We start from the raw sequence: 16,313 nt of genomic DNA, 5'->3' as shown, positions 1-16,313 counted from the left end.
TCACATGTGTGTCCCACTTCCCTATCTGAGGCAGGGCAACTGCTTTTGTGCATCTCTTTGAGTTCAGTAGCGTCACTAGGTTTGGTGTCACCCAGTGCGGTAACTCTAGTGTCACCCCTTCCCCATTGACCTCCTCCCATACCACACCCATATAGAATCCTTAGTCATTTTCTTTTTATTAATGTTACTCAATCATAATCCCTGTATATTACTGAATGTAATGGGAATAGTTTTTACATAAAAATTAAAATTATTCAAATTACAATATCATATCCACATCTTAAATGCATTTACATATACATATACATAGTTTCATGTGGTTAAAGTGAAAATTTGGTAAAATTTGATGTTTTAAAATATTTTTTAATTTTTTTAATTAAAATTTAAAACGGGGGCATCTCCAGTCTCCTCCCACTAAATCTCACCCCACTCACACCAGCATTTTAAAGGGACACAGGTCAATTCTGTCCAAAGGCAGATGTTTGAAGAGCAATGGTGTCACCCCATCCCCCCTTAGGGTATCACCCAGTATGAACCTCAACTCCTTGCACCCTCCATGGCTGGGCACTTTGTTCTGACCTCAGAGGAGTAATGTGAAGCAGCAATGGCTGCACCAAACAGCAGAGCAGGTACCGCCTCCCAGTGTCAGAATAGATGCATACTCTGTGCTTGGAGCTGAACTTTCGTCCAGTCTGTTCACATCAGACGTAGGGATTGGGCTCTGTATTGTGTGGACTCCCCACCAAGAGAATGCAGTTAGGCTGGTTTATTTGGCCCAAACAGGCAGGCTTGAGTCATCCTGAAGTGCCTCACTTGATCACACCACAGACCTCAATTCCTTGGAGTAGCTCCCTGGAGTTTAAGGTGAGTTTTGGGGACCATTTATGATCATGGCCACACTGCCAAAATCATGAATATGTAACATAACTAGTTAGATGAATAAATATAGCTAAGTTACAATTCCATAACTGCAAGGTAGGATGCCAGCCAGTATCAAGGCTGAGAATAATTTTGATCTGCTCATTAAAAAAAACAAAAAACCTCCCAGAATTATAAAATAGACCTGCATTGCTCGGTTACCTCTTTATGTTTTCTTATGTGTATATTTCTGTCATATAAAGGACAAGTGTACACTTCCTGTCCCATCAAAGGTTGGTCTAGTGTACTAAAGGATGAATCTCCTTTATCCAAAATATTTGGAGTGTTTTTGATTTCAGATTTGTTTTGGATTTTGGAATACCCATATTTGCATATACATACATAATGAGATATCTTGGAGATGGGACCCAGGTCTAATCACAGAATTTATTTATATTTCATATATACCTTAAACACATAGCGTGAAGGTAATTTTATACAATAGTTTTAATAATTTCAGTGGGTGTACACTGAATCATCAGAAAGCAAAGCTGTCATTACCTCAGCCACCTGTGGAAAAGGTTTTGGTTTTTGGAGTATTTCAGAATTCCTGATAAGGGAGACTCAACCTTTATGTAAAATTGGTGACAAGGAAGTGGGAGTGATTGGTGTTCCTGGGGAATGCTGAGTGGAAACCTATGTTCCACATCCCTGCTTTTCCTCCTGCAACCTTGGACCTTAAACAGAAGGAACATAAAGAGGGAGCACAGTATTATTTCTCTTTCTTCTATTAGTCCTATAGGCCTGTTACAGACAGCCAAAATAAAGCTGCTTCGAGTCACAGTGGAGGTATGGTGTTTCAATGATGCATGCGTCCTAAGAGTCCAGAAGTTGCACCAAAGCCACGCTCCAGCCTGGAGCATGGCTTTGGTGCGGCTTCTGGACTCTTAGGATGCATTCATCATTGAAACACCATACCTCCAGTGTGACTTGAAGCAGCTTTATTTTGGCTGTCTGTAACAGGCCATAATGTGCAATGCAGCTTTTCCCCAGGACACAGTTCACTGAGTTAAGACTACCCTTGAGCAAGGTCACTAATAGGTGTATCAAGTATCAAGAGAGGAGAACAGGAAGAAACTGTCATCAGAACCAGCTGGTGTTAACAGCCACAATCCCAAGTGTTGGCACAGTTAAGTTTATTGAAATGAATGAAATCAATTGGCTTAAGTCTCTTTAGCCTTGTTGTGAGATTATAGACAAAGACCACAAAAAGTGATATTATACCACAGAACCTAAGTGGTTCTAGTAGGGCATATACTTCCATAAATAACAGTCCTCTGCATAAAAAGAAATTGACTAAGGCATATTTGAATAAGATTTGGCATCTCTAAATTGAATCATAAGATTATATTAATAATAACATGAAACTTGAAGTGAAAATGGCTCTCTTTCATTCACAGATTAAGGTTTTCTTGCTATCAGTTGTGATGCAAGGCTTCGAGCCTCAACATATTGATTAGAGTAAATGACACAGTGATGCATGCTTCCAAATTGCAAGAAAATTTTGTATGGGACACAGCCACAAAAGATAAAGTGTTATCAAACGACTATAACTGTGCAGTGTGGATACACCCTTAGTCATACCTATTACAGAACCATTAGAATTACTGGGACCTAAACCAGTTGCAGTTGTGTTAACTCCCATTGATTTCAGTGGGTCTACTCTTAGCGTATGACAAAATGCATTGTATTTCTAATTCTGTGTGTGTTTGCAATTGCCCCTGGAATTTTTCAGTTAAGAGACAGGCCAATAAAGCCAAACTTTCCAGTAAAGAGATACATTTTGAGTTTACAATTAGAAGTATATAGAAACTAGTGGAGGAACATTTATATCTGCCTTGGCACTCTATGCAGAGATTTGAAGCTTAGATCTCGTAATTAATGTATGTCTTAATTAAGGAATGACCTATTTGGTTGATAGCTCATAAGTCATATATTATTTTAGTAGATTTACAAGTGAGTGAGCCCTTAATAGACCAAATGCTTCTGTTGGGTCCAGTAAATTAGATTACAGGAAATGTAAGGACAGAGCTGATGTTCAGCTTGTTTACAGGTCTTGTTTCCATTATCCATATCCTTGATAGGTATTGAGTGAGATATCTTCCAATCTGTAAGTCTGCACATGATTATCAGCTTTCCCCTTGGCCTTTGTTGGGAAGCATTCCTTTTCCAGGAACATTTAAACTTGGCTAAGATTCCTAGAAGCATTTCTGAAAAATGATATTAGCAGTATCTACCATACTATCAATGGCTCAGTTAAGACTGCTTCTTCTCTAGAGACTCACATGATATATTAGACAAGAGGCAGGGATGTAGCCAGGATTTTAGGAAGGGGGAGGGGGTTCCAGACTAAGTGCCACCATTATAATGGGGCTTGGGTGCGGCGGCACAGCAGCATGCACCATTCATTTTTCTAATGGAAGGGGGGTCCAGACCTCAAGGACCCCCCCCCTTGGCTACATCCCTGCAAGAGGACAGAATAGTCACAACTGAGATCCAGACTACCTCCAAAGCAGGAGAAATGGACCATAGTTGTTTTGAACTGGATCCATGGAAAGATCCCAAAGCCAGTCCTCTGCACATTTATGTCAGTAGACTTCATGAAAAAGAAAAAATTCCTGTGTTAACATGCATATTATCAGACTGCTTATTAGAAGAGTAAGCAAAACAATCTATAATTACTGTGTCTGCACTACAGCAATAATCAGAGTTGACACCACACGACATTTGTAGTTTGTTGTGGCACCAGACTTCTCTGACAGAGAAGGCTAAATGTGTCACAAAATGGCAGTTCCCAGAATTCCATAGCCTTGAGCCATGGTAGTTAAAGGAGTGTCAAACTGGATAATTTCTGCAGCGCAGATGCAACCGGAGTGAATTATACTTCAGTGAGATTATGAGTTAAATTAGACCCAGTCTATTTTCTTAAGAACAAGTAGTATGAAACGGAGAATAATGGATTTAATTATATTTGATTATATTCACTTAATCAATGGATGTGATTATAACAATGAGATTAATCTCTACTTATTTTCTTAATGAAATATAAGTAACCTCACTCTTTGTTAAATATTTCAAAAGGGCACCTGTGTTGAAGTTTCAAACCAGTGAGAACATAGGGAGACCTTGTGCTAGGACAGTTGTAGACAACCTGGTGCCCTCCAAATATTTTAGATGAAAACTCTCACAATTCTGAACAAGTGGTTAGATGTTGTAGTCCATCTGAAAGGCATCAGACTGCTTAGCTCTCGTTTGAGGAGGTACTTAGAATTCTGCACTGGAGAGATCTAGTGCACACCCTTGAACTACAGCATTAGAGTTGTCTAGCAGAACATGTTAAGGAAAAAGCAACATGGGATATACAGTGAATGAAATAAAACATGTATGTGAGAGTCAGGGTGACTCAGCAGAAGCAATTAAGAGCCACACAGGTGTAAAAGGTAATGTAATTAACAAGTCCTAAATGCCAAGGACAGAAATGCAAAGTGGATAATTGAACACACCTGAGAATTGTTAAGTGGTCAAGGCTGAGATGATGAAATCATTAATTTTGGGTAGAAACAAGAGAACCAATGAGAGTGGATGTACACGCCCACTGGGTGGAAACTGACAAGAGTGGGTGGTATAATCCAAGGACTATAATAGTGACTATGAATCCTAATGTATTGTGTGGGTAGTAGTGAGGAGTTGTATTGGATAGTTTTGGAGCTGTATATAGTAGAATAAAGTAGATCTTTTATATAAGACTACTGAGTTGTCTGGTGTCTTGAGTGAAGATACAAGAGCCAGCTGGATCCTGAAGAAGTGGGAAGACTTCTGTGGAAGCAAGAGTGAGAAGGCTTGAAGAGTTTGTCAGGGTCTTCAGCCTATTCTCTGTAACTCTGCTGCTTTAGAGCAAAGCTTTAACCACTGGCCAAAACTGGTCAGCGCCGGTGCGTAACAAGGTGGTGAGTTCGAGCCAGAGGTGAAGAGCTACAACTCCCATCATCCCTGACAAGGGTTATGGGCCCAGGTACTGCAGCATCCAGCATCCACAGAAGCTGAAAGTTCCAGAGAGTGGAAGACAGTTTTGTGGAAGACAGATCAGAGCAAGCTGTTTGCGCTGCACTGATAAACTCCGTGAGTAACTCCTCCTGTGTTTTGATTAAGCCCAAAAGGGGTCAGCTGTGCATACTCAGAAGGACTGTGTCAATTGAGTCACTGCACAAATTAAAATGGAGACTTTGAAGTTTAGTAAATTGAATAGAAGCAACTACTCCACCTGGAAGATTTATGCCCAGTCTCTACTAGTAAAAGAAAGTTTATGGGCCACAGTTCAAGCCGGGCTGCCAGCCGATGCTAATGCAGCCACGAAAGAGAAAGATAACAAAGCCAAGGCTTGTCTTTTTCTAATGCTGGAAGAAGACTTGATTAATGATGTCAGAGATAAGGAAACCGCCAAAGATGTGTGGGACACTCTGCAGAGACTACACACTCCTTCTACTGCCTTTGCAAAAATGCTATGGTCTAAGAGAATTTATAGGCAGAAGATGGCAAAGGGCCAGTGTGTGGTAGAGCATTTGAAAACGATGCAAGACTTGTTTGTGCAGGCTGAGTTAAGAGGAGTTGAAATAAGCAGAGAACAGCAGTGTTATATTTTGATTGAATCATTAGACCCTTCTTGGGGGAACATTACCAACAGTTTGCAAAACTTACCGGAAGCAGAGTTGACTAGAGACTTAATTGTGGCCAGAATTCTGGAAGAAAACCAGAGGAGACAGTCTGAGAGAAATGACGCAGCAACTTCTAAGACTGTGCCAAGTGAGCAAGCCAAGCCCGATGTGCGTGGGCTGGACCAGGCAGCTTCTTCGAGGGAGCAACGGAGATGTTTTTACTGCAAAAAGATTGGACATCTGCAGAAGCACTGTAATCTTTTGGCTGCTGAGAGAAGCAAGCAAGAGAGCAGATGGCAACCACGGCACGACCAGAGGCAGAAGCAGTCCAAGCCGCCATTTTTGAAGGACAATAGAAATAATAATAATGAGTTTGCAACAATGATCAAGGAAAAACAAAATACTAATTCTAAATGGCTTGTAGATTCAGGAGCTTCGTCCTCCATGTGTAATAACATTAATTTAATTAGTGAAAGAAAGCCAGCCAATGTAAATGCTGTAGTTTTGGCTGATGGGAATGAGCTTAGTACTGTAAATCAAATGGGAACAGTTTACATTCCAGGGCTAAAGGAAAACTTTAATGATGTTTTGCATGTAAAAGAATTAGAAAACAACTTGTTATCAGTGAGCAGATTAACAGACAGAGACTACATAGTCACATTTGAAAAGAACTTGTGTAAAATAACATTGAATGGGGAACTGCGTGGCATAGGCTTGAAAAAGGATAAGCTTTATTTCTTGGAAGAAAATGTTGATAATTATAAGGTTGAGAATGCTAACAATATTGATAATGTGCCAATGCACAAAGACTGCATACATGAGCTGCATAGAAAATTTGGCCATGTAAGTTTTAAGTGTTTAAAGAATTTAATAAGCATGTGTCCAGATCTAAAAGTGGCAGAATGCAAAAATCATTTAGACTGTACTGTTTGTAATCAAGTGAAGGTCAGAGCTTTTCCAGTAGCTAAGAAATCCAAAAGAATTGCTCAAAGACCATTTCAATTTGTACATGCTGATGTAGCCCAAGCAAATTGTTTGTCTTTAGGAGGAAGCAAATATTTCCTAGTAATTGTGGACAGATTTTCAAGGTATGCTTTTGTAAGAATATTGAAAAATAAGTCTGATGCTGGGCAAAGTTTGAAAGCATGGGTAAGAATGATTGAAAGACAATTTGATAGCAAAGTAGGAACAATTGTTACAGATAGAGGTGGCGAATTTTTAAACAACCAGCTGTATAATTGGTTTCAGAAGGTGGGGATAAGACATGAAACCACCAATCCTGCTTGTCCAAGTGAGGATGGTTTAGCAGAAAGGAAAATCCAAGACATTAAAAGGATTTCTGCTTGCCTGATGGCAGATACAGGAGTTGGAGACAGCTTCTGGGGTGAAGCTACTCTGACTGCCATACACATAAGCAACAGATTGTTTCATTCAGAGATTGAAGACATTCCCTACAGAGTCTTGTATGGGAGAGTGCCAAATTTTAAATATTTAAGAGTTTTTGGACAATATGCACATGTGTACATACCTGCCTGTTTTAGGAGAAAAGGAGAACCCAAGAGTAAAAGGCTTATGTTCTTGGGATATTCAGGGAACAGTTACAAGTTTCATTTGGGAGGAAGAGAAGTACAGTACTCCAGGTCTGCAAATTTTGAGAGACATGCTGGCTGGGACAAGCTGCATGCCAATAAAGAGGTGTTCTTGAGGTTAGGTAGCTCAAGTGAGCAGGAAGCTCAGACTGAACCAACTTCAGGAAACGGAGGGGTTTCAGTCAAGCCAGAAGCCTCTACTAGCAGTAGTGGTAGTACCTCAGATGAGGAGACACAAACAAGACCAGTAACCACTAGAATGACAGAAGACAAAAGATTTAGCAGAAAGACAACAACTTCTAGTGCAGACAGTGATGAAGAGAGAGGCAGAACGACAGAATTCATACCCAGGCGTAGTCACAGAGTTAGGAAGTCACCAGATAGAGTTGTTGTGACGCAGGCAAGAGCTTGTACAGTGGTAGAAGAGCCTGAGTGTTTTGAAGAATTGGAAACCTTTTCTAGGGAAGAACAGGAAAGATGGTGTGAAGCAATGGATAGTGAATTTAGTTGCTTGGTGAACAAAAATGTTTTTGAAATTGTGGATAGACCCATAGATAAGACAGTGATTGGTTGTAAATGGGTATATAATAGAAAGGAAATGCCTGATGGAAGCATTAAGTACAAAGCAAGATTAGTAGCTAAGGGTTTTGCACAGCAGCAGTATGAGAACTTTGACAAGACTTATTCTCCAACAGCAAAGCCAGAAAGTTTGAGAATGGTGTTAGCTGTAGCAGCAAGAAGGAATTTAGTTGTGGAACATTTTGATTTTGAAACAGCTTACTTAAATGCAACTTTGGATGAAGAAATTTTTATGGAACAGCCACAAGGTTTTGAAGACAATGGCTGAAACAGAAAGTTTGAAGAACAGAACCAAATATGTGGGTGTAAGGTACCAAAATATAAGAGACATGGTTCAAAAAGAAAGAGTTGAGATACATAGAAACACAAAATAACATAGCAGATTTGTTTACAAAAGCTTTAACAGTAGAAAAACATGAAAGGTTGACACAAATGGTTGGAATGACATTGTAAGCCACATACAATATTTTATTTCGGAGGGGATTGTTAAGGAAAAAGCAACATGGGATATACAGTGAATGAAATAAAACATGTATGTGAGAGTCAGGGTGACTCAGCAGAAGCAATTAAGAGCCACACAGGTGTATAAGGTAATGTAATTAACAAGTCCTGAATGCCAAGGACAGAAATGTAAAGTGGATAATTGAACACACCTGAGAATTGTTAAGTGGTCAAGGCTGAGATGATGAAATCATTAATTGTGGGTTGAACCAAGAAAACCAATGAGAGTGGATGTACACGCCCACTGGGTGGAAACTGACAAGAGTGGGTGGTATGATCCAAGGACTATAATAGTGACTATGAATCCTAATGTATTGTGTGGGTAGTAGCAGTGGATAGTAGTGAGGAGTTGTATTGGATAGTTTTGGAGCTGTATATAGTAGAATAAAGTAGATCTTTTATATAAGACTACTGAGTTGTCTGGTGTCTTGAGTGAAGATACAAGAGCCAGCTGGATCCTGAAGAAGTGTGAAGACTTCTGTGGAAGCAAGAGTGAGAAGGCTTGGAGAGTTTGTCAGGGTCTTCAGCCTATTCTCTGTAACTCTGCTGCTTTAGAGCAAAGCTTTAACCACTGGCCAAAACTGGTCAGCGCCGGTGCGTAACAAGGTGGTGAGTTCGAGCCAGAGGTGAAGAGCTACAACTCCCATCATCCCTGACAGAACATTATAAGTACGTTTCCAAACTTTGTACAGTTAAGGAGGTATCAAAGGTATCAAAGTGCAATGACAGTATAGTGGATATATAATTTTTCTAGCCGCTCCCCCAACACCAAATACTTTATCCCATTCACTATTGCCAGTAATTTTCTCACTCAAGAGAGGCTTTTTGGGGGGCCAAAGAAGGCAGCAGTAGGAAGAGGGTATGATAAATTAGCTAACATAACGTTTCCATGTGCAAACATTAGTTTAGATGTGATTGCATGCATTAATTGATTTAGGTTATTATTATTTATTTTATTTTATTATTTATTAGAGTACTTATACCCTGCCCTTCAGATCTAAAGGCTATCAGAGTGGCTTACAATTATTATTTTTAATTAGACAGTTCCTTGCCCTCGGGCTTACAATCTAAAAAGACGTGACACAAAAGGAGAAGGGAATGATGGTGGGGAAGGGGATCAGGTCCAGCAGTTCTTCTCTCCCTCTGAGGCCTGGACCAAGGCAGATGAACTGGAGGGAGGGCTCTTCTTCTTAGTTCAGGCCAGGCCTGATGGAGCTGGCAGGCCTCACTCTCCCTCCAGTTTGACACTCCTTTAATGGCTTTGATAATTTCAACTAATTTAACTTGTTTAGTTAGCTGAAATACAGATGGTTGATCAGTTAATTATTCTTTTATCAGCTGTTCGCCTTAATCCAGGGACACAGCAACTGAATGGTGAAAGCTCTGAAATACACGTGTGGCATTTTTATTTTTTTTAAAAACTGGTCTAGGAGAGTGTAAATACAAAATTGCTTTGCACTTGTATCTTTTGTAGATCAGGCTCTGCAGCAACTGGCCCTCCATTCCAATTCTGCTCTTTTCCATTTGCAGGGTACATCTTAGAAAGGAAGAAGAAGAAAAGCTACAGGTGGATGAGGCTGAACTTTGATCTCCTGAAGGACCTGACCTATGAAGCAAAGAGAATGATTGAAGGAGTTGTTTATGAAATGCGGATTTATGCTGTGAATTCTGTGGGTATGTCCCGGCCCAGTCCTGCTTCACAGCCCTTCATGCCAATTGGTGAGTGTCAACAGTGCGTTACTTCTAAAATCTCCAAAAGGAGGAAAAGAGAGACATACAAACACGGGTCTGTTTTCTTTCTCCACCTAAAAGTCCCAATATTTAAGAATAAGCAGACTGCTTATTCTGTTTTAAAACTTCTAACCCTTTTTCTTACACGCACCTCCTTGCAAATGGGAGCAGGGTGGTTCCAATTTCATAAAATTGCTGATGAATTTCTAACTGTTAAAATTAGAAGTGTGAGAAACAAGCTGGGTCTGGATGAGAGAGGGGAACTAATTGACAGCGACCTCCCATTGCCTCTCAGCTTCCCCTGTTCCATTATGGGTGCACATATCATAGTATACCACCCAGTGCTCCATTAATCTGCCCACCCCCATGGAGCTGCAAGGATAGCTTGTTAAGAAAATATCCATGGAATTATTTTCTATAAATAATCGCAGTGGCCCTCACCCTGCCGTGTTTCTATCAGTCTCTCAACTAAGGGCAAACTGTGTGAGTCTTGTTGCGAAAGAACCACCTGAGCACCTGAGCTAGAGCAGTAACAGAAATGACTAAAGTAGTGGTTCAGCTCACAGAAGATCATAAGCAAGTGGAAGAGCTTTCCGAGGGTGACAGTGAAAAATTACAAGTCCCCACTGATGGACCAGCGGAGGAAAACACATTTCAAGAAGAGAAGATTAACTCTGATCTTCAACCACCACTTGACAATCAGGTTGTGGAGACAGAAGAAATACAAGAATCCCTGCAGGAAACAACTGAGCTAAAAGGTCCAAGGTTTTCATGGAATAAGAAATTTACTTGTTTAGAAGTAATGCTCCAACCTGACAGCTTTGGAGAAGGAGGTGTTGGGTTTGTAACATGCCTTGTGTGGTAATGTTCTCACACCTTTACTCCTCTGGTGTGTGATTTCACTTGGTTTTTAAATTAATGTTTGGCTTAAATTAAATGCAGTTATAGGAAAGCAAGTGAGTAAAATTTATTTGTTGCAATATCATCAGGGAGGATGCTAACATGAGATTCTTCATCTGCTGTAATCTTTTTTGTTAAATGGTGGTGTTAGGCAGTACAGAACATTCTGCATAGCTGAAATGTTTAAAATAATATAAACTATAAGTGTAAATATCAAAGCATTGCTTGTCTTATAATAAGTACACATATGGCATGACAAAACACTACTTCACTTAATGTTTTTTAAACTGTTCCATGCACTTTAAATGGCATCCGTCTAAATGGCAGTTACTGAATATTTGTCAATTCATACAAAGGAAGCTGTTTAGTTTGTTAGGTAAAATGTTTGCTCAGTACGACAAGTTGGTTTTGCATAACAGAATTTAAAGGTCAAGTTCCAAATGTCTTTCAGGAAGGGAAAACCTTAAAGAACAGTAGTAATCATGGCAGTTCTGGTTTAGCTTCACAGGTACTAATGCTTTTTCACTTGAGAACCTGGAGATCACCCTGCATTTTCGCAAAATTACCACCTCCCAAATTATTTGTGATTTCTATAGTGAGTAAAATGATATTATTGAGATAGTTTGTATGCATCAAAGAAGCCAGTAGATATTGTTGATGCATACAAACTATCCCAATAATATTTCTTCGTCAGATGGCATAATAAGGCAAGGAACTGTGGCATTCCTAGCTTACTACTTACAGGCAGCATGCTTCTTTCAGCTTTGCCCCATGGCTTGCTTATCTGAACAGGTGTGCTTATGCTAGCCTGGTTTCTTTCTACCCCAGCATACTAGAGGTAATGACAGAAAAATTGTGCATTTACTGGGAGACATATAATCTAATAAATGATGGAGAATGATTTAATGAATTATGGAACAAAGTTCACATGCTTTGAGCATGAAAAGTCAGAGCTCTGACATTTCCTTGTCTTATTATGTCATCCATAGCCACACATTACAAACAAACATAAAAATCACCCAGATTATTATTTCTTTTCTTCCTCTACAGTCCACACACACATATTTCCACACTCCAGGTTCCCCAACTGATCCTAGACAGTGGTCCACAAAAAATGATACTTTTTTGTTGTTATTGTTGCATGGATTATAGAAGTGATCTATACACTGTTTATTGGGGATTTTTTCTAGCATGAAGCTCAGAAGTATGATGTAAATAAATTATAATTAGAATACATTCTAGTACCTATTCTAGTATAATTGTAAAACAAGAAGGATATTTTCTGGGAGGGAGGGAGGGAGGGAGGGAGGGAGGGAGGGAGGGAAGTAAGACATTTTGCAAAAGGATAGAGAACAATCTTATATAATTAGAAAAGCAAATGTATGCATATTATTTTGCCTGTCTTATAATTGGTCTTATGTCTCACATGAATTCATCAAATGGTATCCCTAGCCTTCCAGATACATGTGTGGTGTTCTTTCCTGTTCTGCCCTTAGCTGTTAATTTTTGTGTCACCAGAATTTATTGCAGACAATATATAAGCATGTGTGCTAGTACCATTTCCTCTTATTATATGACATGAAAGAACAGAAAATGCCATATCGTCTGTTTAACTGGCACCATAGCTGGTCATGACTGTGAAGACTGACAACTGCAATCTACATTCTGCATGTTTGTTTAAAAGGTGCAACTAGTGTAGAATGATAAGGGCCATAGGAAACTGTCTTATACTGAGTCTAACCTTTGGACCACCTAGCCCAGTATTGTTAACTCAGTTCTTGCATATTTTAGGTAGTATTCTTTTTCATCCCTATTTTGAGGTCTTTGGTATTACCTAGTGATCTCCCATACAACTATTAATTAAACCAAGCCGAGCATAGCTTCCAGAATCAAACTTCCAATGTGTCTTCCTATCAAGATCTAATCCCACTTCCAGGTGCTGCTATTAATGCAACAAGCCCTATAGGAGCTTCCCTTACAGATGGATTGTTTCTCCCAGTGTAAACCTTCTTGTCCTTAATATCCTCTGTGGGATCCCAATTTGGATTAATAATAATAATATTAATATTAACAACAACAACAACAACAACAATAATAATGTTTATTTATATTTCCCAGCTCTCCAACGGATCAAGGTGGGATTACATCATTAAAAAATACAATCAATAAAATACTTATACTGAATTCACCAACATTCCTATTAGTTCGCTAAAATAACAATTCAACAATTAGCCAACAGTCATAGTCAAGAGTGGGGCAATCATCATAACCTTTCATATGGAGTCCGGTGGATAAGCCTGCCGAAAGAGATCCGCCTTGAGTGGCTTCTTAAAGGCCTCTAAGGTAGTGATAAGACAGATCTCTTCTGGTAAGCCATTCCATAATTTTGGGACTGCGGCAATGAACGCACTATATCATTAACCTGGTATTATGATGTTTTAATAAAAACTTCCTAGATGTTCTAAGAGTGCAGGGCAGATTATGTAGGGAGAGGTGTTCCCTCAAGTAACTCAAGCCCAAGCCATGAAGGGCTTTAAAGGTAATAAATAACACTTTGTACTGTGCCTGGAAGCTAATTGGCAGCCAGTGAAGAGATTTCAATACTGGTGTTATATGGTCAAACCTAGGTGTCCCGGTGACCAATCTGGTTGCCACATTTTGAACTAATTGAAGCTTCCAAACTTGGTACAAGGGTAGCCCCAAGTAGAGTGCATTACAGAAATCTAAACGAGAAATTACCAGTGCAAGTACCACTGCTTCAAGGTCCTTTTGGTCCAGGTAGGGATGCAGTTGGCGTATCAGCCGAAGGTGATATTTAATGAAAGCATAAAACCATATTTGTCATAGTCCAGGTTTTGAGAAACATCCTTAAAAATCTAAAATTCACATCATGGTTTCTGTTAACACCTGACTAGTTGTAGTCTGATATGGAGAACAGGCTTTTGCAATAGTTTACACTACATTGCTGGCTCCATAGTTTTAAATTACATTTTGCAAATATATATATATATATATATATATATATATATATATATATATATGTAAACTTCATTGCTAATTTTTAATAAAATGTTTATTACACTATAAGGATTAAACAAATAACTCAAATCTGCTGGGTGTTACATTGTGTTTAGCTCCTCCAAGTGAACCAACACACTTTACAATAGAAGACATTTCTGACACTTCGGTTACCTTGAAATGGAGACCCCCTGAACGTATTGGAGCAGGAGGACTGGATGGTTACAATGTTGAGTATTGCAAGGAAGGATGTGAGTAAACTATCCCTATGTATTATGAACTGTAATTCCATTGAGCTAATGACACTGTCCTCTATTAATAAGCTAGCTGCCTTCACTGAAGAAGGCAGTAGTCTTTGAGTAGACACAAGAGTTGCAAAGTGGCATTGGCACATTCCTAAAAGCAATGTTATGTCTGCCTTCAAATATCTGGGATTGAGGATCAGTGTGGTGTTTGGCTTCCTGGCAAACTCAAGCCCCTGAGATGCTCTTTTTGGTGTGAGCCAAAAGCTACCCCGATCAATGCTTTTATTAAACAATTCTTTTTTGGTGGGTAAGCCAAATCCACTGTTATAACAAGGGTGGATAACACAGCAGATAATTTCGGTTTACAATTCCTTGGGTAGATTAGCCAATGGTGAGAGATTATGGGATGTACAATTCAAAAATACAGTACATGAAAGGCCGCAGTTACCCACCCCTGTTTTATTAGGACCAAGCAAAGTGCCAAAAAGGGGACAAGCTTTTGAGAACTATAAGTTTGTCAGGCTAACTGATACAAAAATTAGGGCTGAGGAAAGAAAGTCCAAAATTAAGCTCAGATGTTGTAGCCATGAGGTCTGCAGTTAACTCAGGCCCCATTCATACTGGTCTAAAAGACCTGGAAGGAACTGGGCTGATCCGGATGCCCCTCCCCCGAATCGCTCCGTTAGCAAGTGCCCACTACAAATTTGAAATCGAATGCATTTTGACAGAAATCGAATGCATTCTGGAGGTGGCTGCTGCCAATCAAGCTATCGTCATGGTGACGTTTGCAGGGCATCGGGGGAAGTGTCCTCCCTTTTTAAAGAGCCAGGCACAGGGGTTTCAGCGGCTGAAGCAGGGAGAGAGATGCCTCTCTCTCTCTCTCTCTCTCTCTCTCTCTCTCTCTTTTTATAAACCTGTGGGCTTTTGGGTCAGATCTGCCCCTGTCCCAGGCAAAGGATGGGATTGCCATGCATTTTTTTAATGCTTTTAAAAGCAACATTAGCTTTACCTTTGCTTCCCTTGCTGTATCTGCTCAAGAAGACAAATCATTCGCATAGTTGCTCAAAAAAAAATTGTTAAAAATGTAACATTGATTGTTTGCAACATTTGTAGCTTCTCCCTCTGCAGAAAGCAAGGAGATCCAAGGATATCCAAGTGCAAGCCTAGCTCCATCTGCCTCTGGAATATAAACCATGCGCATGTTCGCTCAAAAAAATTGTTAAAAATGTAACATTGATTGTTTGCAACATTTGTAGCTTCCGCCTCTGCAGAAAGCAAGGAAATCCAAAGATATAAACTGCAAGCCTGGCTCCATCTGCCTCTGGAATATAAACAATGCGCATAGTTGCTCAAAAAAAAATGGTTTGAATTTGAAAAGGGGGGGGGGTTGCCTGACGTGAGCTCCGTTAGTGACCTGAATTTTTTCCTCCTGCAAGGGAAGGAATGCCCAGTGACAGAGGGCTTTGGGCAGAGGATGCAGGGAAAAGAGGGCTTTGGGCAGGGGATGCAGGGAAAAGAGGCTCCTAAAGAATGCCTTCCCTTGCTCCCTTCTTCCCAGGGCTCTTTCCTCCTCTCCCTCCCCTCCGATGAGGGGAGGAAATGCCTTGCCTTTTGCCCACCCTCTGACCTAAATCCCTCCCTCAATTTGCCTCGATCGTGATCGAGGCCAAAGTTCTCATTCCCAGGACCCGGGGTTTTTAAAAAGAAACGGCATTTGCGCCGATTTCAAAAGACCCACGCTAGGGGCCATTTAACACGGAACGGGTGTGCAAGCCCCGGATTCGCTTGTGTGAGATTCGGGGTGAGTAGGAACTTCACGTGATTGAATCGGTTTCAGAACCGATGTTTTTTGTAATGTGAATGGGCCCTCAGTCCCCCAACAGAAAATGCATACTAAATGACTCTCTACTAGGGCACTGGAATAAGGAGGCAAATGGGCAATCTGGGTTGCTACACAAAAACAAACAAACAAACAAAAAACCCACTGGCTGTAACTCATAGATCTTGAAGTTACGCTGTCCATTACTCTGGGCAAAATAAATTGGGATTCTTTGGCATGAAGCAGAAGCACAGAGAAACATTATTTTTTTTAATTTAAAGCAAAGATGGAGCCTAAATTTTGGGTGAAGCATAATTAATTTTGACAGAACCAGCATACATGAGCTATGAGCTGGAAATTC

The 16,313-nt window shown here is 40.0% G+C and overlaps 1 protein-coding gene across 1 annotated transcript in view; it reads left to right on the top strand.

Annotated features, from left to right (window-relative positions):
- Positions 1-16,313, top strand: part of MYBPC3 (myosin binding protein C3) — a 111,661-nt gene that overhangs the window by 77,167 nt on the left and 18,181 nt on the right. Inside the window, exons 24-25 of the mRNA XM_089523128.1 lie at positions 9,770-9,958; positions 14,005-14,139. Of these exons, the coding sequence (XP_089379254.1) occupies positions 9,770-9,958; positions 14,005-14,139 (324 nt within the window). The remainder of the gene's footprint in view (positions 1-9,769; positions 9,959-14,004; positions 14,140-16,313) is intronic.

The sequence above is a fragment of the Sceloporus occidentalis genome, unplaced genomic scaffold, assembly GCF_023333645.1.
Source record: "Sceloporus occidentalis isolate IW3139 unplaced genomic scaffold, rSceOcc1.0.p SCAF_4, whole genome shotgun sequence".
Classification (NCBI taxonomy): Eukaryota; Metazoa; Chordata; class Lepidosauria; order Squamata; family Phrynosomatidae; genus Sceloporus; species Sceloporus occidentalis.
This window is presented reverse-complemented; position numbering and strand designations above follow the sequence as displayed.